Source organism: Schistocerca nitens, chromosome 2, assembly GCF_023898315.1.
Source record: "Schistocerca nitens isolate TAMUIC-IGC-003100 chromosome 2, iqSchNite1.1, whole genome shotgun sequence".
Lineage (NCBI taxonomy): Eukaryota > Metazoa > Arthropoda > Insecta > Orthoptera > Acrididae > Schistocerca > Schistocerca nitens.
This window is the reverse complement of record NC_064615.1, coordinates 689579284-689603019: the sequence shown is the minus strand read 5'-3', so window position 1 is coordinate 689603019 and position 23736 is coordinate 689579284. Positions and strand designations below refer to the sequence as shown.

Here is a 23736-nt window from a genome sequence, read left to right as displayed (position 1 = left end):
ATCGCTTGTCGATGAAAGATCTGCACCTAAATAGTGGGAAACTTGCACAGGTCACACAAATACTCAAGTAAGGAAATAGGAGTAATCAGCTGAATTACAGACCAATATCACTGATGTTGAATTGCAGTAGGATTTTGGAAAATATACTGTGTTTGAACATAATGAATTATCCTGAACAAAATGATCTGTTGACACAGCCACTACAGATTCTGAAAATATCATTCATGTGAAACACAACTAGCTTGATATTCATGCAAAGTAATAAGTCCTGTTGGTGGGGGAGAGGGGTCTTGAACTGATTCCGTATTATTCCATATTTCTGTATTTCCTTAAGGCTTTTGACACTGTTCCTCACAAGTGACTGCTAATCAAGCTGTGTGCCTATGGAGTATCATCTTAGTTGTGCAACTGGACTAATGATTTCCTGTTGGAAAAGAAACTGTTCATAGTAACCAATGGAAAATTGTCGAGTAAAACAGAAGTTATATGTGGCATTCCCCAAAGAACTGTAGGCCCTCTGGTGTTCCTAATCTATATAAATGATGTAGGAGACAATCTGTGCAGCTCTCTTGGATTGTTAGCTGCTGATGCTGTCATTTACTGTCTAGACAAGTCATCAGAAGACCAATTGCAAAATGATTTAGACGTGATATCTGTATGTTGCAAAAAGTGGCAATTGATGACTCTAAATAATGAAAAGTGTGTGTTCATCCACATGAATATTGAAAGGAATCTTAAATTTCAGTTACACGATAAATAAGACAAATTTAAACGCTGTAAATTCAACTAAATTCCTAGGGATTACAATTATGAACAACTTGAATTGGAACGATAGATAATGTTGTGGGGAAGATGAACGAAAAAATGTGAAAGAAGGGCAGCTCACATTGTATTATCGTGAAATAGTGGAGAGGGTATCATAAACATGACACGCAAGTTGGGGTGGAGTCATTAAAATGAAGGTGTTTTTTGTTACGTCAAGATCATTTCAAGAAATTTGTTGCCAACTTTCTCCACCAAGGGTGAAAATATTGTGTTGACTCCTACCCACAGAGACAGATATGATCATCATAATATGATAAGAGAAATCAGATGTCACACAGAAAGACTTAAGTATTCATTTTTCCCATGCATTTTTTGAGAGTGGGAGAGTAGAGAAATACTCTGAAGGTGATTCGATGAACCTTCTACCAAGCACTTAACTGTGAACTGTGTAGGAGTTACGTAAATGTAGTTATGTTACTGCTAGCGTAGCCTTCAGCTTCTCGTAAACATGCAAACTTCTCCATTTGCATGTTCAGTACTGTGGTAAGGTGGTTTCCACTGGAGAAGAATTTCTTGTTAAATTACTAATATTTTATTTATTTTGGAGGCAATAAGTTAATGGAAAAAAACAATAGTATTTTTACTTGCGCATAGCAGCAAGCAATTGTTGGATTATATTTCCTCACTTATGAGCTGTCTTGCCTATAAGTATACAAAAGTTGTGTAGCTTGACAGGTGACAGGTTTTTCTGTTTCAAAAATTATATTAACAATGGAAATGTTTGGTATAGTGAACATAGAAGTGCAGAGGAGTGATACACTAATGGCTCATAATAGTTGTACTGGTTCAACTATCTCTGCCACACACAGTGCACATGCAGCTTGTTTTGATTGTGAGTCAAAGTGTAATGATTTTATCACTATGTCTTGTCATAGTAAGATGTTAGTAAATTGAAACATTGTCTGTGAAATAATTGTAATAAAATTACAAAGGAACAAATGTTGCCAGTACTTATCCTCAGTAGCTAAAATTTCCAGTACTGCTGATAGACATGTAAAAAAGTAAAAAAACTGTTCCTAGGTTTTGGAACTGTTAGCTCCTTTCTAGGGGAGATAAATTACTAACAGCCCTCAAAGCTACGAATAGTTTTTTTTTTTTTTTTTTTTTTTTTTTTTTTTTTTTTTTTTTAGTAGCTGAAATTCCCAATACTGCCAAGAGACACACAAAGTATACAGCTTTTGTTACTTAATAGGTAGGACAGGTCATAAATAAGGAAATACAATCCAACAACTGCTTGCTGCTAAGCACAAGTAAAAACCATTACTACTTGGTTTTTTTCATTTATTGTTTCCAAAATAAAAAAGGTTAGCAATTTAACAAGACACTCCTCTCCAGAGGAAACTTTCTTATCATAGTACCGAAAGCATCAATTGGCAGTACTGGGAATTTCAGCTACTGAAGATAGGAGCTGGCAAGCCATTGTGTCCTTGTAATTTTAGTTCCTTCAAGTGAATTTTACTTTTGGTACTACTACTACTAATAATAATAATAATAATAAAATAATAATAATACCATTTGTAATGGTTAAATAATGATAGATTAGTAATAAATAATGAAGAGTATTTGCATTGGTACCATACCTAATACTTGAGATGTTCATTATTTCTTTCAGAAGTGAATGTAAGAATAAAAGAATAGGCTGAAATGAAAAAGTTCATGAGGATATTGACACCAGAAGTTGACAAAATAGATCCTGAGAAAGTGAAGAGAGCGAGGGCTTATCAGAGGTTTACGCAGCTGGTAGATGATATTGCTGATGTGTCTACAGATGTAATCTACAAAACAGATTCAGGTCAGTTGTGTCTGTGAACTTCACATTCCTTTAGAATGTAGTGCTGTTGAATGGATGGGTGTAATAGAAAAATCGCTCTACAAAAGAGAGAGGGAAGCACAGTCATGATTAGAGCCAAACCAGTATTAAAATGTGAAAAACGATTATGTTGCTGTTAATTCAGACAATAAAATCAGTAGAATAAAATGTGTTGTATAAAACATTTAAACAATGGAAAATCCAGGATGGAATGTAACAATACCGGAGAAGGAAAGTTGCTACTCACCATATAGCGGAGATGCTGATAGGCACAACAAAAAGATTCACACAATTAAAGCTTTTGGCCATTGAGGCCTTTGTCAGCAGTACTACCACACACACACACACACAAGTAAACGCAACTTGCATGCACATCTGCAGTCTCAGAGAGTTAAAACCACCAACACAGTGGGTCACTCCACAAATGCTGTTGATGTGTAACGCAGACCGATGTTGGAAGCAGCCGGCTCGACGTATGACGGACATGGGAGATGATCTGTCGACATCTGATTTTGGGAACCTATTACTGAACTGTGGCAGACGATGCATTTTATAGTCCTGAATTTAGACTAAAGTCCTAACCTAACCGCAACCTCATAATGTATCCGAGAAAATGGGAATCAGCAGTATGTGGCAGAACTAAAATCATGGTCACTTTGTTCATGGCGTTTAAGGCTAATGTCTACGAGCAAACTCAAGACAAATTTAAGTTTCAGCAATAAAAGCAAACCGTAATTTCTCATTGTCATTGGTTACCTGAAACTCTTCACAAGGCTACATGGCCTGCCACTTTACCAATGGATGAGCAGTCCTGGTTGGCACTTAGTTGCAGTTTATAGGCGACATAAGCAGATCCGAACAAAAAAAGAATGATAGGAAGCTATCATGCTACGCATGACATGTTTGAAAGCTTCGTCCTTCCGACTGTTGATGCTCATGTAAACGTCAGTGTATAGTAATGGCATGTACCTCGTCATGATGTGCTATACCCAATTGAACTTCTGGCCAAATTAGTCTTCTGAATAATTAATTTCAGAGAGTGCGCAATTGTAGAGGCCCACAAGTTCAGGCATTCTATCAAAGAGATGTCACTAGTGTCACATGTTTTTGTGATCAGGAAATATCAGAGAAGCATTACATCTAAGTTTTACTCTGTGAGATCTAAAAAATTAGATAATGGTGTCTTCCAAACTACAAAAGGTATCATATTTGTCAGCTATTAGATACCTTTGTTAGTCATTGCACAGGACTATTGTTGCAACCCAGGATAAGAGGACAGTGGGAGAGCAGTTCATTGAGGGACAATAGGCTTCCATTTTCAGGTCAGCTGTTAGTCAGAAGCCATTGTTTACAAGAATGAATGTGTGATGCAAAAACTTTAAAAACTAAATTAATAAATATCCTGCCACTGCTGTTTGGAACACAAAAAGAGATTTTTATTTAAGAAAAGTCATACTGCAAGACGTGCTAATAAAAAAAGTGCCCATTGCACAGTTTTTGCCTGAGTGTGTTGTAGTGGCAGTGAAATTTGGTGTAGGTCTGTTGTTGTTGTTGTTGTTGTGGTCTTCAGTCTTCAGTCCTGAGACTGGTTTGATGCAGCTCTCCATGCTACTCTATCCTGTGCAAGCTTCTTCATTTCCAAGTACCTATTGCAGCCTACATCCTTCTGAATCTTCTTAGTGTATTCATCTCTTGGTCTCCCTCTATGATTTTTACCCTCCACACTGCCCTCCAATACTAAATTGGTGATCCCTTGATGTCTCAGAACACGTCCTACCAACCGATCCCTTCTTCTAGTCAAGTTGTGCCACAAGCTCCTCTTCTCCCCAGTTCTATTCAATACCTCCTCATTAGTTATGTGATCTACCCATCTAATCTTCAGCATTTTTCTGTAGCACCATATTTTGAAAGCTTCTATTCTCTTCTTGTCTAAACTATTTATCATCCACGTTTCACTTCCATATAGGTGTGTTAGGAAAAAGGATTCTTGTCCTGATTTAGGATCATATCACTAGTATTAGTCAGTAGCAAAATGAACCTAGATGTTATTGAAAATGTATTAGACAACAGAATGTTCCATATGCTGTGATAATAATTTGGAATTTGACCTTTTCTTAACAACATGATCTAATGCTACTGCCCAAAAATCAATGAAGGTCTTCCACTTGAAATCACTGAAACTGAACAAGGCCTCAGAGCCTGGTGGAATCTTTGTCAGTTTCTGTACAGAATTTGCAATTGAGTTAGCTCTATTCTTAACCATGATATTTTATAGATTCTCCAAACTAAACCTTATGCCCAGTTGTGCACAGTGTAAACATAGCTCTTAAGAAGTTGATTGCTGTTTTGTGACTTTGTGTTCTGTACCTACTGTAAGTGTTATATTGTATTACATTTAGCTTCACCTTTCATCGGCAGTATATATTGTCTGCATTTTTTGTAAATTCGCACTGTTTTTGAGTGTGTTACATGAGATTTTTAGTGATACTAACCTCAGAAAAACTAAACTTTGAGACTTTAAGTTCCAAGTAGCTTCAGAAAGTAGTAAATTTTATCTCGGGGTTTTCTCTTGTTATAAAAGAAAATACTTTCTTGGATGCTAATGTTTTGTTTCACTTGTAATCCGTGTATACTCGTTATGAATACAGAAATTAAAAGGGAATCAACATGCTTAGTTTAAAATTATTTATTTGCTGTTCTGTAAAACACTGCACCCAATCACAGTGCAGCCCAACCAGAATACTGTTCTCGGAATGTGATGAATTAGTGGTTGTTCATAACAACTGGACATCTCCTTGACTGCTGTCAGGCATTTGGAAACTGCTGCAAATGGGAGTATTGGAAAGGCAGCTGAAAGACACATACCAGAAATGTCAAAGTCACCTCTACATCTTCCTAACCAACAAGTCTGATGTGCTGTCTCCCACTGAAACTGAAATGTAGTCCATGAGTTAGACTTCACATGTTGAGAAGTGTGATGTGTTCTCTGTCAGGGGGAAGCAAGCATAAAAAGGTAGAGATCTGTCAGTCATCGATAGTTCAAAAGCACAGTGGGTAATCAATCTTTACTACTGTGATACAATCGAAAATTGTACAAGAAGTGAAAACTCTAGACACTTAGAACTAACGATGAATACTTCTGCAACCACATCAGTCCTTCGTACATGTGGTGAAAGTGGTTGCAGCCAGAAGAATTATGTGGTTACCATACGCTACATCTACTTCATCTGCTTCTCAGTTTGCATGCGCTCTGTTATCTTGTCATAATCATATAAGGAAGACTCATTTATCCATTGTTCTAGCAGTGCCCATCCATGAAACAAATATTCACAAACTGTTACTCTGTTGCTGTTGTCTGTCTTTGGAACAAGCTGTCATTCACTCTGGAAAACTTAAACACACACACACACACACACACACACACACACACACACACACACACACACACACAAACACAGCCAGTTCTCTCAGTCGAACAATAAAGCAAATGCTCCATTCTTCTCCTAGTGATACTTCCTTTCTCTTTCCATTTCTCAGCCAATCGTGTCATTTTCTTTCCGCCTCTTTTCTCCTGTCATTACTTGCATTCTCTTCCATTTCTCCATCACTTCCTCTCTGATGCACTCTCAGACATTCATTGATGCCAGGGTCCTCACTTTAAATATACCTGTCTGTAATTTGTCTTTGGAGTACAACTTTTAATGAATGAGTATAAACTGACATTTTCTTCTGCAGTAGCTAGTAAAGTTTCCACTATTTGTGTATACCTATTTCTAAGTGATTGCTTCCATCTTTTAAAGAGGGTGGTAAGAAACAGTATGAAAAGTTTGTAAGAGTGTTCCAGTGTAGCTTGTGCTGAGAAATAAGTGTTAGGAAAAAAATTGATACATTGCTCCAATTCCAAGTCAATTAGCATTGAAATTATCCAACCAGGCCATTGTGCACACAGATTCCAGCGGCCTGCCAGATACAATTAATGTCAGCTCTTTTCATAGCATAAATGATAGCACACAAGACTGCTTCACCTTTGACTCAGATGCATCCCTTACTGCCATCCCATGTCCAATTTTTGTATCGCTTTCTTTGTCATGATGACGACGAATGATTCGTCACCAATGCGAATGACTGGTGGCCAATGCAAAATAGAAACATACAAATCTCTTCTTTGCATGTACAGCAGATTTGTCAGTGTAGTCGATAAAGAGCTGCCTGCATGGTCTGGGTCTATGATGACTAAAATAATTAGAAGTCGTTGGTAAAAAATAATATAGTGTACTGAACTGGTGGTACAGGAGTCTTCATAGTCAGGAGGAATATAATTACAAACAGAGAGCTATAGAGGCATCACATATGCCATACTTTAACTAAGTGCCTTGTTAGAGGTTGCTTCCTATCAGCTGAAGGCTATACTACTTCCCTACTTGACGTCCCGAGCAAGAGTGGTCAAGTGCACACTAGAGACTTGTTGCAAGCCGTGGATTGGTGCTAGTGGTGCTAGTCTCGACTCGCGGGTCCAGCAGTACTAGTACGGACCGCGGTCGATAACTGCAATCCCTAACAGCTCTTTTCATAGCATAAATGATAGCACACAAGACTGCTTCACCTTTGACTCAGATGCATTCCTTACTGCCATCCCATGTCCAATTTTTGTATCGCTTTCTTTGTTATGATGATGACGAATGATTTGTCGCCAATGCGACGACTCCATCTCTGCAGGCCATCTGAATTTGCATAAGCAATGACTTGATTGTCTACCTTCAGTGCTAATTATCTCAGAAATGGTGCAATATATCAGTTTTCTCATAACAATTATTTTTCAGCACAACCTACCCTGCATCACGCTTACAAGCTTTTCACACTGTTCGTGACCACTCTGTATAAGACCTCTTAATGTACCATAGTGAATGTAATGTATAATAAGAGGATTGCTTGGTCAGATGCAACAGGGGGCCTGATGGCCCTAATCTTGTCAGAATAAATATTTCCAAATTATGATTTTGCGTTTTGTGTATCTGTGTGTCTGTGTTTACAGCGTGATTATAAATGAAGTTAAACTTTCAAAACACTGTAGAAATAACATCACTGGTCAGAATGACATCAAACTGCAACGGATTATTATTGGAGAAGGGGTAAAACGTATGGCAGAAGAAAAAAAATAGTGTGAAAATTGATCAATAGATGGTGATGTATGTGTCAGAATATGTAAATGAAAACACCGGTCATGCGCACGACCCATTGAAGTTGGTATAATCACGCTGGGAACATGGCTTTTTCTCCTTTTGTGTTTGCAATTTTCGCCATGACTGTCTCAATGCAGGATCGTGTGCTGCTTGTAAAGCTGTATTACAAGAATGATGACTGTGCACACGTTGCTCTGTAGAAGTTCCGGACACTGAAGGCTTTGAAAAAAGGGCATTGGTCCGATGACTGCCGTGGGTTTGGAGAAAAGATTCAGATATTCGAAAAGACGGGTTCTTTTGGTGTGCAACCTGGTAGAGGGAGGAACCAAATTGATTAAATGTCAGTGGAAGCAGTGGCCACAGCAATGCAGGAGGAGATGAGTGGTGGTGTACAAACGTGTAGTGCACGGACAATTGCCCGAACATTGGTCATACCCGCAAGCACGATGCATAAAATCATATGCCCGCATCTCGTGGTCGTGCGGTAGCGTTCTCGCTTCCCATGCCCGGGTTCCTGGGTTTGATTCCCGGCGGGGTCAGGCATTTTCTCTGCCTCGTGATGGCTGTGTGTTGTGTGCTGTCCTTCAGTTAGTTAGGTTGAAGTAGTTCTAAGTTCTAGGGGACTTATGACCACAGCAGTTGAGTCCCATAGTGCTCAGAGCCATTTGAACCATAAAATCCTATGAAACATTCTTCTTTGCTATTCTTTCAAAATTACCCATGTGCACAAGTTGCTTCCTGTTGACCTGCCAGCAAGAGAGACCTTTGCTGTAGAATTTCTTGCTGACATGGAAGTGGACAATGATTGGCCGTGAAAGATTTTGTGGACAGACGAAGCCCACTTCCATCTGACAGGATATGTCAATACACAGAATTGTCGAATATGGGAACGGAAAATCCACATGCATATCAACCAGTACCACTTCATCCTGTAAAGGTCACTGTGTGGTGGGGGTTTATGGCATCATTTATCATCAGGCCATATTTTTTCGAAGAGACAGGTGCTTCCTGTCCTGTTACCTGTACCGTCACTGCTAAGCGCTATGAGTATCTTTTGCACAATCACGTCATTCCAGCTCTCCAACAGTGTGGATGGGATTATTTTTATGCAAGATGGCGCACCTACACACGTTGCAAATCCACTTAAGCAGCTGCTGAAGCGCCATTTTGGAAATGCTGGAATTATCAGCCGCCATTTCCGTATGGCCTGGCCGTCCTGATCACTTGATCTTAATCCGTGTGACTTCTGGCTGTCTGGAAGATGTTGTGTCCAGTGTTCTGATTGCAAACATAGCTGCATTGAAGGCACACATTGCGCAACGCATTCTGAATGTGACCTCGGAAACACTTCGATCAGTTGTGCAACATGCTGTTTCTTGATTTCAACTTGTTGCAGAAAATGGTGGACGGCATATTGAACATGTTTTGCGCCAGTCACATGGAAATTAATAATCCAATTTGATTTTGATTGATGCTTTTTGTGCGGTTTTTGGCCTCAGGACAATTGAAACCTGATGTGATAGATGCTTTTATGCGGTCTTTGGCCTCAGGTCAATTAAAAACCGATGTGATTGATGTTTGATGTGGTTTTTGGCCTCAGGATAATCAGAAACCAATGTGAGTGATACTTTTTGTGCTGTTTTTGGCCTCAGGACAATTGAAAACTGTTCTTTCTCATACAATGTGATCTGACCTTGCCGTGGTGGATGGGCTTATGTAACTAACAGTATCACACCTGTACACCCATGCACACTGAGTAGTACAGTTTGTTTAACGTCAAACGTACACCTTAGGCATAGTTGTATGATTAATTTGTCATTTGTAGTTGACCACTGTTAAATTATGGTGCTTACAGTGCCATCTAGTGCTACATTTTGTAACTATTTATTTTTCTTTTGCCATATGTTTTCCAAAAAGTAATGGATGAAAATTAAGTAACATGGGACAGTAATTTGTTACCACTTTCATCAAGAGAAGTTAACTTAGAGTAAGCTGTGAAAAGGTAATTTTAAGTTTTTGTCAAACTTAAATGTGTACAACATTTTGCAAATTTTTAGAAACATTTTTCCACTTCTTTATGTTCTTAGAAATTGCTAATCTTTCATTACACATAATGTGTACATATGTAGAACCTCAAGATTTTTTAAAATCTCACTCTTGTTGGGGAAACTAAAAATGTTGCTTATAGCCAAGTTTTGTATTATATTGTTACTACTACAAATTTGTAAAAATTGTACTTAATAATTTTAGAGACAAAATTATTGCCAGACTCTAACTTCAGGAGGCAAAACTCTTTTAAGTACTGCTGATAGACATATACTATTAGGGGAAAAAATAGAACAGGTAGTTCTGAGAGCTAGGATTATTTTTTGTAATTTTATGTATGTCTATTGATGATATTCAGAATTTCCCCTCCTGAAGATGTGTACAAGGTAACTTTTCTGTCACATTGTAATTCTGTATTTTTTTTTTTTTTTTTTCATGCAAATTTTTCTTTTGATGAAGTTATGTTATAATTTCTGTTCTATACATATGATTTGAAACATGCAAATGAAACTACTTTGATTTTCACTTTAGGTGCATTTGATTCTTTTTCCTTCCTAATGGGAAATAAGATTAACTGGGCAACACTGGGTAATAGCTTGTCTCGAAAGAAATAGTTTTCGTTATTAGTGCAGTGCATGTATGTTCAATCCATCCTGTTTTGGTTCAGCTCTTCAATTTAAAATATTCAATAACAGTGCAGAAGTAAATTTTCCTGTCTTCTGTGGCATTCTTGTCAGTGGCACTAGTGCAGAATATTATGGCAATTTTAGTTACCAATGCCTGTGATTTAACAAATTTTCCCTCTCTTGATAGAAAATTTGTGCTCTTATAGACCTACCACCAGTGGGATTGACTACTGAGGGGTATAGTGATGACTCCTTGGAGTGGAATTTACGAAAGACAATGACTGTTTTCGACTCATCTATTACATATGAGGGGCAGCAAAGTTTCTAAAAGTTAATTCATGCGTGGTGATCCCAATTGAGTAACTGGATGTTTGTGTCTGGCACCCATCTAGACACAAAAGTAGCACAGTAGTCACAAAAACAGAATGGTTGCGGGAATTGACTGAGCTGGTGATATAAATTACATATCCATATAAAAAAAAAGAAAATTGAAAATAATAGCTTAAGATCAATATAAAAGATTATCGTGCAATAGACCAGGATATTGGCATACTCTTAAATATAAAGTATATGGCATATGTAAACTAGCTGATGTTTTCTACATCTTAGTGAGAGCTCACAATTGTGGTCTGTGGAACATGCAAATAACTGACTAACATAGTATTATTTAACTGTAACCTTTAAGCAATGGAAACTTGAAGTAGGAATATCAACATTGTAGAAAAAAGGTAGATTGCAATTTACCATGAAGATAACACACTTAGTTGCCCACAGGCTCAATTAAGACACTTGCACATAAGCTTTCACGCTCAGCCTTTGTAGGAAAGAGAAATACACACCATTCATTTACACAAGCAAGCACACCTCATGCACACATGACTGCAAACTCCAGTGGCTCAGGCCAGAATGCAACTATAAATACAATTACAACTATTGGGGGAAAGAATCTGCGGCATCAATTGCTGCATCAGCAATGTGCGCAGTCACGAAGCCTGTGTTGTGCATGGATAATTGCATCGGCTTTCGAGTCACATTGTATCAATGATCATCTATGCACGACATGGGCTTTGTGACTGCACAGATCGTTGATGCAGCATCTGATGTCGCAGATTTTTTTCTCCAGTAGTTGTAATTGTATTCATAGTTGCGTTCTGACCTGAGCTGCCGGTGTTGGCATTCATGTGTGCATGAGGGTGCTTGCATGTGTGAATGAATAGTGTGTCTTTCTCCTTTTTTGAAGAAAGCTGAAGCTGAAAGCTTACGTGTAAGTGTCTTTTAATTGTGCCTGTGTGCAAATTAGGGTTTTCTTTATGGTAAGTATCAATCTATCTTTTCCTACATTGTTAACTGTAACCTTTTAATTATATGCCATACCAGGGTTTCATTGTAGTCTTTTAATTGTATTTTTGGTCAGTTGTGTCACAGTGTTTTCTGAAAAGCAGTGTCAGAATTTATTTCCATCAATACATGGTGTATTGATGATGTTTCTTTATGACAAGCAGACAACCTGCAGCAGAACTTATTCTCATTCTTTACACATTGTGACTTAAATTTACTTCATGACTGGTGTTGGACAGTGTAGTCACCTATTTTATTCAGTATATTGCAAATGTCTGTATTTTTTGTACATTGTTTATGTTTAAATAAGAAATTTTCCCTCTTAATTGCAGATGTCACAAAAAATGCCATAATAAGATATGAGAATTTGTTGGAATTGAAAAGCTGTGCAGCTGAGCTTAAGGAACGAGGTTATATTCATGCAGTGCCATCACAGAAACTCATCAAGCTGCTCAGTGCATTGCAAATGAACATCCGTGTTGCTGTTTATGTCTCTGTGAGAACTGATCCTGTAAGTTTTAAGTTGGACTTGAGCACTATTTTCAGTGATGATTTTTAGTGCTGGTTTAACCTATCTGATCTATTCTCCTTCAGTGGCCTCACATAACATCTCCTTCTGTTTATGGACTGGATTGACATTCATTGAAGAACATACACTACATACTGCACACAGTTTTCAGTTCCCTCGCATTTATTGAAGCTCGGTTCTGATTTTGTGATGATCATCTTTCTGAGAGTAAGGAGTTTCAGTGTTTGCACAAGCTCAGTAAATTATACTCCTCAGCAAACAATTACATGAATACTTTCTTAACACATTAGTTCATACTTACAGAACATTCACATGACATCTGATACTCTCAGGCTAATTACATGCTGCTGCAAATGGTTTAACTGTATGTGTACAGCTTGACTATTTAACTCTCTCACAACTTAATCATACATTTTTATTGATAGCAATCATGAAATATTAATAAGTGACTGGGAACCGCAGATTGACTGATACTGGCTAGTGACATATAGATGCTAAAAGTGTAGCGGCTGACGTCAAGCATGGTGTTCAGTTTAACTTTGTACCAATTGTATGCTGTTCATGTAATGAATGCCAACCTCTAGCTGCCTGAAGCGTTGTCCAGCACAACTATTTATAGATGTGCATAGAAATAATAATTGAGACATGTTAACCAAAAAGAAAGCAAAATTAATGAACATGAAATTATAATGAGGAAAGGAGTAAGTCTGTTTAACTACGTGTTGGATAACAGTAAAATTGAGAACATGACACAAACTATGTTGCTAATATTATGTGTATTCCTGTGGGGTTTCACAGAGTCTGCCAGAATTGGCTAAAAATGAAATTTTCTAGGTTGAAGTAAATCGACACGTTTTTCTAGTAAAAATGTGCATTTCTGCGATGAGAAAAATGATGGGTACAAAACTATGGGACTGAATTTTGCAAATAATCAAAGATCAAAAATTGAATATTCTGTAAGACGGCGCTGGAATCAGTTACCTTAAAACCCACAGTATTCTAGAGATATGTTGACGACATGTTTGTAATGTGGCTACACAGGGAAGATAAATTACAACAATTTTCACGCAATCTGAATTCCATCCATGAACAAATTCAGTTTGCAATGGACATCGAAAAGGAGAGATGTCTTCCATTTTTTAATGTTTTGATCTGGCACAAAGATGATGGAACATTGGGACGTACATTATATTTAAAACCAAAATATACAGATTTATAGTTATTTGCAAATAGCTGTCACCATCCATTGCAGATGATGAATGTTTTCAGATCGTTTTTCACAGAGCACACATCATTGCTGATGAGAGCAGTCTGCAGGATGAGCTTCTAAACTTGAAGATAGTTTTTGAAGCCAACGGGTATTCTCCACAGCAGGATCTGATTCTCAGAGCTTGTTGACGCAGCGGCTGGAAACAGTTGTCATGTGTGCGTGAGTTATGTCTGAGTGATTGTGTGAATTTGTGTGTGTGCTCTCGTTTACTGACAAAGGCTACAGCCAAAAATTTAGTTGAGAGTGTGATTGACTTTCCTATGTGCATGTCTGTGGCTCAGCAGTCATCTTTACGGTGAGTTGCCACCTATCCTCATTAGTATTGATTCTCATAGTATTTGCACAAGTTATCTGTTACGTGGGTGATCACCACGGTCTCATTTCATCGACATGCTAGCTGTGACACATGAATAACTGGCCGCACGAGTGGACTTCCATGACGGGCCAAAACAGCAGGTCATTTCTGTGGGTATCTCTAACGAATTGGGCCTGCCGATCTGAAGCCCATAATTTCCCTCTAATGTGTGGGCCCTGCCTGTCAGATCTAGTCTCACAGATCTGCCCTGAGGCTGGTGTGTCTGTGTTGTGGCGTAATGCGGCAGATTTTCATGGTTTATCCATGGATCCAAGACTGTGGTGCTCCTCAGCAGCCCAGAGACCACGGGTAATGGATTTGAGGAATTGCAACTGTTTCACAGCGTGTACATTGTACAGTGCAGCATTTTATAGACATTTTATTTACTCTAGTACATTTTAGAACTTCGAAAGTAGTTTATATATTAGAAAGTATGGATGATAAGAAGAAAAAAATTGTAAGATTCGCTGGCAGTATTCCCCCCCCCCCCCCCCTCCGCCCCCTCCTCTCCCGACAAGTTCCATAGGACCAAATTGAGGAGCAAAATCTCAAAGATCATGGAACATGTCAGTACATGAAATTACAACATAAAAGTAATTACAAATAATCCATAAGTTTAAGTGAACACAATCAACAATACAACAAGAATCAGCTTAATTTTTCAAGAAACTCCTTGGCAGAATAGAAGGAGTGACCCATGAGGAAACTCTTCAGTTTTGATCAGAAAGCGTGTGGATTACTGCTAAGATTTTTGAATTCAAGCGGTAGCTTGTTGAAAATTGTTGCAACAGTATACTGCACACATTTCTGCACAAAAGTTAAGGAAGTCTAATCCAAATGCAGGTTTGATTTGTGCCCAGTATTAACTAAGTGAGGGTGTATATGACCCAGGACAACAGGGAGATCTGGGAAAAATCCGGAAAATTTTTCATCTGGGAGAAAACCGGGAAAAACCAGGGAATTTTTTAGAATTCCGTTAATTTTTTTGTTTTAGTTTTTGGTTAAATTTTTGTAAGTTTGACTGATAGGAAACAATACTGTAATAAAGGATATTACTCTATCCCCTCACTGCAGTATATTACTGCAGCAATAAAACATAAACAAGAGCAAAAAAATTGAAAATAAAACTTTAGTTGCAAAGGAAATGCGCCATATATAACAACAAAACACAATGCTCATACAAACATCTGCCAACAGCAAAATGCGTCAAAGGATTAGGATGATTATGCATTCATAACAACAAATTGCCTCCGATGAGCTAGAATCACAGCTGTTTACATTAGAAGCGTTTGAGCAGTTGTGAGCGGGCTCATGGGCATGCACAGTTGCGTCTCGCATGTGTAGTACCTTCTCCCGCTTCTGGCTACAGAAATGTGGCTGTTAGCTGTATAAACAATAGCAGCAAGCAGAAAATTCGTATTCTTGAGGAAAAAAACCTTGTTTCACAAAGCGCCTAGTATGCAGTGCATGTTGGTCTGTCGATTACTCATATAATTTTGAAACGCATCCCTGTTGGTTTTTGAACATATTCTAAGTTGATACCTGAGTGAATCGTAAGCTGATTTTTGAATATGTTGCATAGTGAACGAGGTGTCTCAGCCAAGGGAATCCCTGTTGCATCTAGAAGACAGAAGGGACTATCTAGTATTGCTGCGCTTCGGAATATCATTGATCCAGGGCTGATGCACGAGCAGCCTGAGTTGTAGTGGGGAGGTGGACAATCTCCATGTGCCCTGAGTTGCCGTTTTGTGGTTTTGCTGTTTCCTCTTCATTTATTGCTCTCACGTCAAATGAAAACAAAACGGATTTCTGTGGGCGCGAGCTATAAAGTGAAGTAAAATACATTAACATAATTCCAGTAGGCTAAAATATGTTATAAGTTTCAGATTTTATTTTATTTCCACTTTTCTGACAGTGAAGCATTAATCACCTTGCAGAACAATGAATTAATTTTTGTCAGTTTGTTAAACAAATTTGGCTTTTATTAATTTTTTCCATTGAGGCAATCAAAATATTTGAAAAGAAGTGTTTAATTGAGCGCTACTGGCTAGTTTCAACTGTTCACTGCATTTCAAAAGTGTATGTTTTCATCTTGTAGCACATATGGCATTATGCCATAATAAAGAACCAAACATGATAAAACAGTACTGCTACTCCAAGAAAATTTACATCTGAATCTGAATCTGCACTTTAAGCCAAATTATGCATTTTAGTATGGTTCATGAAATTCCAATGCTCTGGGAGTATCCTCTGATGTCTTTGTTCTTATATGACATAATGTGAGGTCTTCTAATATTTTACACGTACAAACATGAACTAACTTTTGAAATATCAGCACTACATTCTGGCTTAGAATATGTAACAAATCTAAATGCAGTACGCCGCCCATACTTCCGCCAGGGTACACCTGAGGACTTATCGGGCTTCAAACTAAACGGCCCTAATTTGTTACTACAAGCAATACGAACCCTCTCAAGCACACCTTGGTCCTCAAAGATTTTCTTATTTGCCTTATCATCCAATGTTAATCTCTCTACCCTTACGTTAATTCTATACACATACGTAACAACTTTATTAATAATAACACCTGCATATTTGTTAGCGAAAAATTTAAATTCGTCAGTAATATTGTATTCATTAAGTTTACTAAAATTCTCTGCGTTTTCATCGAACTTCTCCAATGCTCCCATCTTCCCATATTCAAACCGCACTGAATCAGCCTGTGTGTATTCCGTCCTCCATCTACACATTCTACCAAAATATGGTCTAGTCAGCAATCTCCGTCGGCGTATCCATCGCCTCGGACGCGCACGACGATTCCACATCCGGGTCCTCATCCGACGATAGATCGATAACCTCCTCCTCGGCCTCATTGTCCGACGGTTCCGACGCCATCTCCTCCTTAATATTCAAACAATGAAGAATATGGCAGTCAGCATGTACAACAAGTAAACGAGATATCATAGCCTCGTCTCCTATATTAAAATCATTAGATACGAATATAACGAGCCCTCGATGTTTTATAGTCATTCCAGGCTTGTTCTTTACATTTACTGTCACTGGACGTCCTTCAACGATTCTCTTCAAAATAGACGCAAAAGGACGCCAACGAATCCAATCAAACTCTTCAAATAAAATTACATGATGGACACGTGAATCATATCCACCGAATCCGAATTCGGAACAAAAGGGCATAAATACATTCTGTCTACGTGAAACAACCCTTTCAATTAGGGTAGACTTTCCTATATTCGTATCTCCATATAAATATAATTGACGCTTGCGTACCATTTTGGACCGAAAGGTCTCATTGTACCAGCGGACTTTCTAAAGGGGCCCCCACTGGGGCCACCGAAGCGGATGACGTTCCAGCTCCGAGTAGGACCGCTGGCAGGCGCGACAGCGGCATATCCCACCCGTCGTCGGATCCAAGTTGTGAAGAGTCTTCTTGCGATGACCTGTCTGTCGCTGAAATAATATTTGTACTATGTTATTCGGTTTCGGACTGTTGGAAACTATTCCAAGGCCACGCGCAGGCACAGACGTGCCGGACAGGTCTGCGTTGGAATTCTTTTATCAAAACTGGGAACATATAAGGACCTATCCAGACGATCTACGCCTGGCATTCCTCGTCCCTACTACACAACAACGTATTGATGACCTTGCATTGACGTTTTATGGAAACAAAATTAATTACAGTGCAGCTGTGATTGTGTTGGAAGAGTTGTGGTTTTATAAACCTAATTTGCAGCAACTTATTGAACAATTCAGACTTGCATACAGAGAATTTTGTTTTATGCCGAACGGTATTAGATGCACAAGTGCGGTGACACGTGCTATCTGGTGCTCTCTGGCAACTGCTGAAACTAACCAATTTGTAACAGGTTGTGGGAAAAATTGCGAATGGTTGTTTGAAAAGCGTTACTTTCAAAGTAAGTTTCCTTGAATGTAAGATGAACTATGTGTGAGAATGTATGATGAATTTCTTAAATCACAGAGCGTTTGACTGTCATTTAAAAATCAACTCTTTGAGGACGGCCATTTTGAAAAATTTTGAGTCCAGAAGATCATTTATGTCGTTATTAAAAATTTTACTGGCACATTTGTGTGATGTATCTTAAATTGTAACACGCCCAAAAAACATCAATGTTATATGTGAAAGCTTAGCTACTCTTGCAGCTTATTAATCTTAGATACTTTCCTTATTTGTGTGTACGGGCTACTTAACAGCAATATTGCTATTGGCTGACCACATCACGAAAACATGCAGTGTACACATTGCTGCACATCAAAGATCTTTCCAAAATGTGTTTTTATTATTTTTATTGAGTTTCATTTTTTAAGGGCCAGGAAATTCTACACCGGTATATAAAACCATAACCATTCAAAGGACTGATAAGTTTTACAGTTCCGAGGAAAGGTATACTGTCACTTAACATGGAAAAAGTAAATTTTCATCCAGGAGAAAGTGTATTTTTAACCAGGAAAAACCTGGTAATTTTTTTTTTCTTGTCCACGTATACATCCTGTGAGTGAAAGCGGTTTATTCTTGGGAATAGGCTGATATTGTTAACAAGAGATGACAGTAAGGGATATATAGATTGAGAGGCCAATGTCAAAATACCCAGACTCGTGAACAGGGGTCGAGAAGAGGTTCGTGAACTTGCATCCCTTATTGCTGAACCACCCGTTTCTGAGCTAAAAATATCCTTTTAGAATGGGAAGAGTTACCCCAAAATATAATACCATATGACATAAGTGAATGAAAATACGCAAGGTAGACTCATTTTCATGTCGCATGATCACTCACTTCTGATACTTCTTTTTACTGAAATGGCAGCATTACGTCTTTGAACAAGAATCTGAACGTGGGCTTTCCACCAGAGTTTACTATCTATCTGAACACCTAGAAATTTGAACTGTTCAGTTTGACAAATCGTATGCCCATACTATGAAATTAAAACGTCAGGTTTTGTTGAATTGTGTGTTAGAAACTGTAAAAACTGAGTCTTACTGTTATTTAGTGTTAATTTATTTTCTACAAGCCATGAATGTAGGTCATGAACTGCTCTATTTGAAACTGGGCCAATGTTGCACACAACATCCTTTACTACCAAGCTAGTGTCATCAGCAAACAGAAATATTTTAGAGTTACCCGTAATATTAGGGGGCATATCATTTATATAAATAAGGAATAGGAGTGGTCCCAACACTGATCCCTGGGGCACACCCCACTTGACTTTACCCCACTCAGAACCCACATCACAGCCAATCTCAACACTGTGAATAACGACCTTTTGCTGTTGTTGCTAAAGTAAGAGGTGAACCAATTGTGAACTACTCCCCGTGTTCTGTAGTGGTCCAACTTCTGGGGCAATATTTTGTGATCAATACAATCAAAAGCCTTAGTTAAATCAAAAGATATGCGAAGCTTTCGAAACCTCCTCTTTAATCCATCCAGTACCTCACAGAGAAAAGAGAATATAGCATTTTCAGTTGTTAAATGACTTCTAAAGCTGAGCTGTACATTTGATAGCAAATCGTATGATATAAAATAATCAATTATCCTTACATGTACAGCCATTACATATACAGCCTTTTCACTAACTTTAGCAAACACTGATGGCATAGAAGTAGGTCTCAAATTGTCTACATTATCCATTTCTATAAAGCGGCGTTACTACTGACTACTTTAATCGTTCAGGAAACTGACCATTCTTAAAGGAAAAATTACAAATATGGCTAAGTACAGGGCTAACATGTGTGCATGGTACTTTAATTTTCTGCTAGGCACTCCATCATATCCATAAGAGTCCTTAGCCTTCAGTGATTTAATTATTGACTCAATCCCCCTCTTGTCTGTATCACAGAGGAGCATTTCAGACATCAATCTGGGAAAGGCATTTGCCAAGAAAATTATATGATTCCATGTAGAAACTAAATTTTTATTTAATTCACCAACAATGCTCAGAAAATGATTGTTAAATACTGTACATATATCTGATTTATCAGTAACAGAAATATTTTTACTACAACTTGACTTTTATATTGTCGACCTTGTGCTGCTGACCATATGGTTTTAATTCTGTCCTGTGAATTAGCTATTCTATTTGTATACCACATACTCTTTGCCTTCCTAATAACATTTTTACGCACCTTACAATACTGTTTGCTTGATAGTGACTACTTCTAACATTTTGATATTGTTGTGCACATAGTTCCGCGTAGTCAGCGCGTACACAACTTTCCCACTAGAGCGCGCCCCGCTAAGCACAACAGCGCAGGCGCAGCGCTCGTCCGTCTCCGCACTACGAGATGGCGCTGCCATAAAGACGGACCAAATTCTGCTTCCGCCGATCCGCGTATTAATATGTAATGCAGCCAATGAGATTGCTACTAACGTAGAACCTTTTCTCCTCGCGGATCACACTCGCGCAGTGATACCTGAACGCTCAAGGTATTATAACGATAGTACAGACCTCCGATTAGTCAGTCTGCATTTGTCTGCACCAGTCTGTACCAGTCTGCATTAGTCTGTAGTCAAGTTTCAGTCTGCACCTAATAAGATTAGCATATTCCTGTACATAGCCATGAAGAGAAATGTATAGACACTTTGTCAAGTATCAGAGATATGTGAGAATAAGATTAACGTACCAAGACCAAAGGAACTTCAGATTGTCAATTGTAAACAGCATCCAGAATCAAGTTATGTAATGTCTATATTTTTTATTATTTTAATAAATGTGTGTGAAAATTAATCAAGTTCTTTTTAAAGTTGGTCACCGTCAATCTGCTACTCTAAGTGTGCAAGTGGCATTTCTATCGTCTGACCTAACGGCAGAAGGTAAACACGCCACGATAAGACCACGAGACACATTGCTGACACTTGCCTACTTCGTTAGAGCGACAAGTCAAATAATCTGATGGTGTGTGTACCGAAGGTCTTACAGTACGCACACCACAGATATAATTCCTGCTTTGTTCTGCATGATATCCTTATCCCACTAGTCAGCTACCTGGGCTGCCTATTACTGCTAGTACCCCATTTAGAATGTTCTAATGGAAATCAGTTACCAAAGAGCATGAGAAACGTGTTAAGGAAAGCATTTTATTTATCATCTATGTTATCGGCACTATATACATCCTGCCACTATTGTTCCTTGACAAGGTTTAAAAAAGTTTCTATTGCTGTTGGATTAACTTTCCTACATAGTTTGTAATTGTATGTGACATTTGTTTGAGTACAAAAGCTTTTTAGTGTTAAAATTTGTGCATCATGGTCTGTAAGGCCATTCACCATTTTACTAACAGAATGTCCATCTACTAACGAAGAATGAATAAAAAATATTGTCTATGGCTGTGCTGCTGTTCCCCTGCACCCTAGTCGGAAAAAAAAAAAAAAAAAAACACAGTCTGCATCAGATCATTTGAATTTAGGAGATCTATCAACATCCGTTTTCTTCAACCATCATCTACAAAATTTATATTGAAGTTACCACATGTAACTAATTTCTGTTACTTTCTACAAAGTGAATCAAGAATCCTCTCTAGCTTGAACAGAAATTCTCTGAAGTCAGAGTTAGGGCACCTATAAACAACAACAATTAGTAGTTTAGTTCCATTAAATTCAACTGCCCCTGCACAACATTCAAATATCTGTTCAGTGCAGTGCCGTGATTGTCTGTGGACTCAAATGGAATACTGTTTTTTACGTTCATAGCCACTCCCCCACACCGCAAGGAACCCCTTGAAGAACAGCCAGCTAATCTGTTTCCTGCTAAAGGAAGCCTCTGAATTGTCAGATTATTTAAGTGAGCCGATATACCAATAATTTCAGAGTCAACATCTATAAGCAGTTCACTAACTTTATCTCTAAAACCTCTTATATTTTGATAAAATATGCTAATTCCTTCTCTACTTCGAAACATGATTTCCTCTGAAGGTGAGCCCTTAGTTAGAGGGGCTTCCTTTAAGCAGGTATACCTATCAGCTGACTTCAGTCTAAAGAAGGTGCAGTCCAACACCAACTACTACAGGAATTTTTCCATCAGTGATCTCACCACCTCCCACTACAATGTCATCTGTAAGCTTCCCCTTCCCACACTTATTGAGGTGCAGGCCATGCCTAGTGAAATCCAATCTACTGATAGACCCAACTGGCAACACTGAAATGTGACCCATGCCCTCTGCCCCCAGCCTAATGTTAATGCGCCTAACAGCTGCATTAAGATGAGGCTGATCACGATGCTGAAACAGCTGCACGAAATGCACTTTAGTGCCACCAGTTTGAGTAGCTGTCTTTACCAGGTCACCACCTACATCATATTCCCCGTCCCTATCAAGACTGTTCCCTGCTTCACACACTATCACTGATCCTCCTCCATAAAATTCCTACATAACTCCCCTATGATGTCAGTCACCTGAGCAAACCCTGCACTAGGCTTCACAATGTTGGTGACCTGGTACTCACTCCCCAACACTTTCTGCAACTGCTGGCCTACACCTCTACCATGCAACCTACCTAGCAGCAGAAGCTTCTTCTTTCTGTTAGAATTTGCAACTGACCTAGGCCTCCTAACTGTTGAGGACTGCTGCATGTTCCCTACATCTACAGCTATAAGAGGCTCCTCTCCACTCAACTCTGACAGTTGGTCAAATCTATTGCATCTATGCAAAGTATAACTGTCTGAATACTTCCTCCTCCTAGTTGCCTTCTTGTCAACTGCCAGTTTCCATTCCCCACCACCCTTCACCCTCCTCAACCTATCTAGTTCCTCCTTTGTGCATTGTAACTGCACCTGAAGTTCACAGATCTTATGCTCCTGCTCCTCTGTCAACTTATGCCTACTACAGATTCTGCATTCCCAGGAGAAAATCTCACAAGTAAGCCCACTGAGTTCCCACTACATTCCCCCAATGAAAATACTTTGAACAAATCCCACACCTTAATCCACTACTCAGAAACCTACAACAGAGCCCACACTTTTCACTCATGGTAAAATTTTATAGTTACTGAAAGGAACTATGCGTCTACGTTACCTAAGTTCAGTTACACCAGTAGAACTATTGATAGAACTAACAATAGCGGCCTCAAAATTCCTGTCGATCTCATTTTTGAGACGTTTGTATTCCTTTTTGCCTGCTTCATTTACTGCATTTTTGTATTTTCTCCTTTCATCACTTAAATTCAATATCTCTTCTGTTACCCAAGGATTTCTATTAGCCCTCATCTTTTTACCTACTGCTTGTAAAATTTCTTGAGTGAACATGTACATGGCATTCTCATTAGAGCACTTCTTCTGGAACCCAAACTGTGATTTGCTGAGGATATTATTTTTGTGAAGTGAGATACTATTTTAGAATGCAAAACCTTCTCAAAAAATTTGGAAAATGATATCAGCAGTGAAACAGGTCGATAGTTATTGACATCTCTCTTATCGCCTTTTTTTAAAGATGTGTTTAACAACCATATATTTCAGTATCTCTGGAAAACTACCTTGAGTTTGTAGTGAATTACATATTTCAGATACGACTGGGCTTATATATGGGAACATATCTTTAGTACTCTATTGGAAACACCTTCAAAACCACATGAACTTTTATTTTTGAGAGAACTTATAATTCTCTTAATTTCAGAAGTAGAAATTGGTGATACATCAATATGATTGAATTTTATGCAAGTTACTTTTTCAACATACTGCTGTGATTTTTCCCATGAGCTGTTTGTCCCTATGCTTCCTATTACATTCAAGAAATA

At 38.4% G+C, this 23736-nt stretch overlaps 1 protein-coding gene across 1 annotated transcript in view; it reads left to right on the top strand.

Annotated features, from left to right (window-relative positions):
• Positions 1–2469: 2469 nt before the first annotated feature.
• The window catches only part of LOC126235262 (nipped-B-like protein A), a 274736-nt gene continuing 253469 nt past the window's right edge, over positions 2470–23736 (top strand). Inside the window, exons 1-2 of the mRNA XM_049943992.1 lie at positions 2470–2617; positions 12158–12336. Coding sequence (XP_049799949.1) covers positions 2470–2617; positions 12158–12336 — 327 coding nt within the window. The remainder of the gene's footprint in view (positions 2618–12157; positions 12337–23736) is intronic.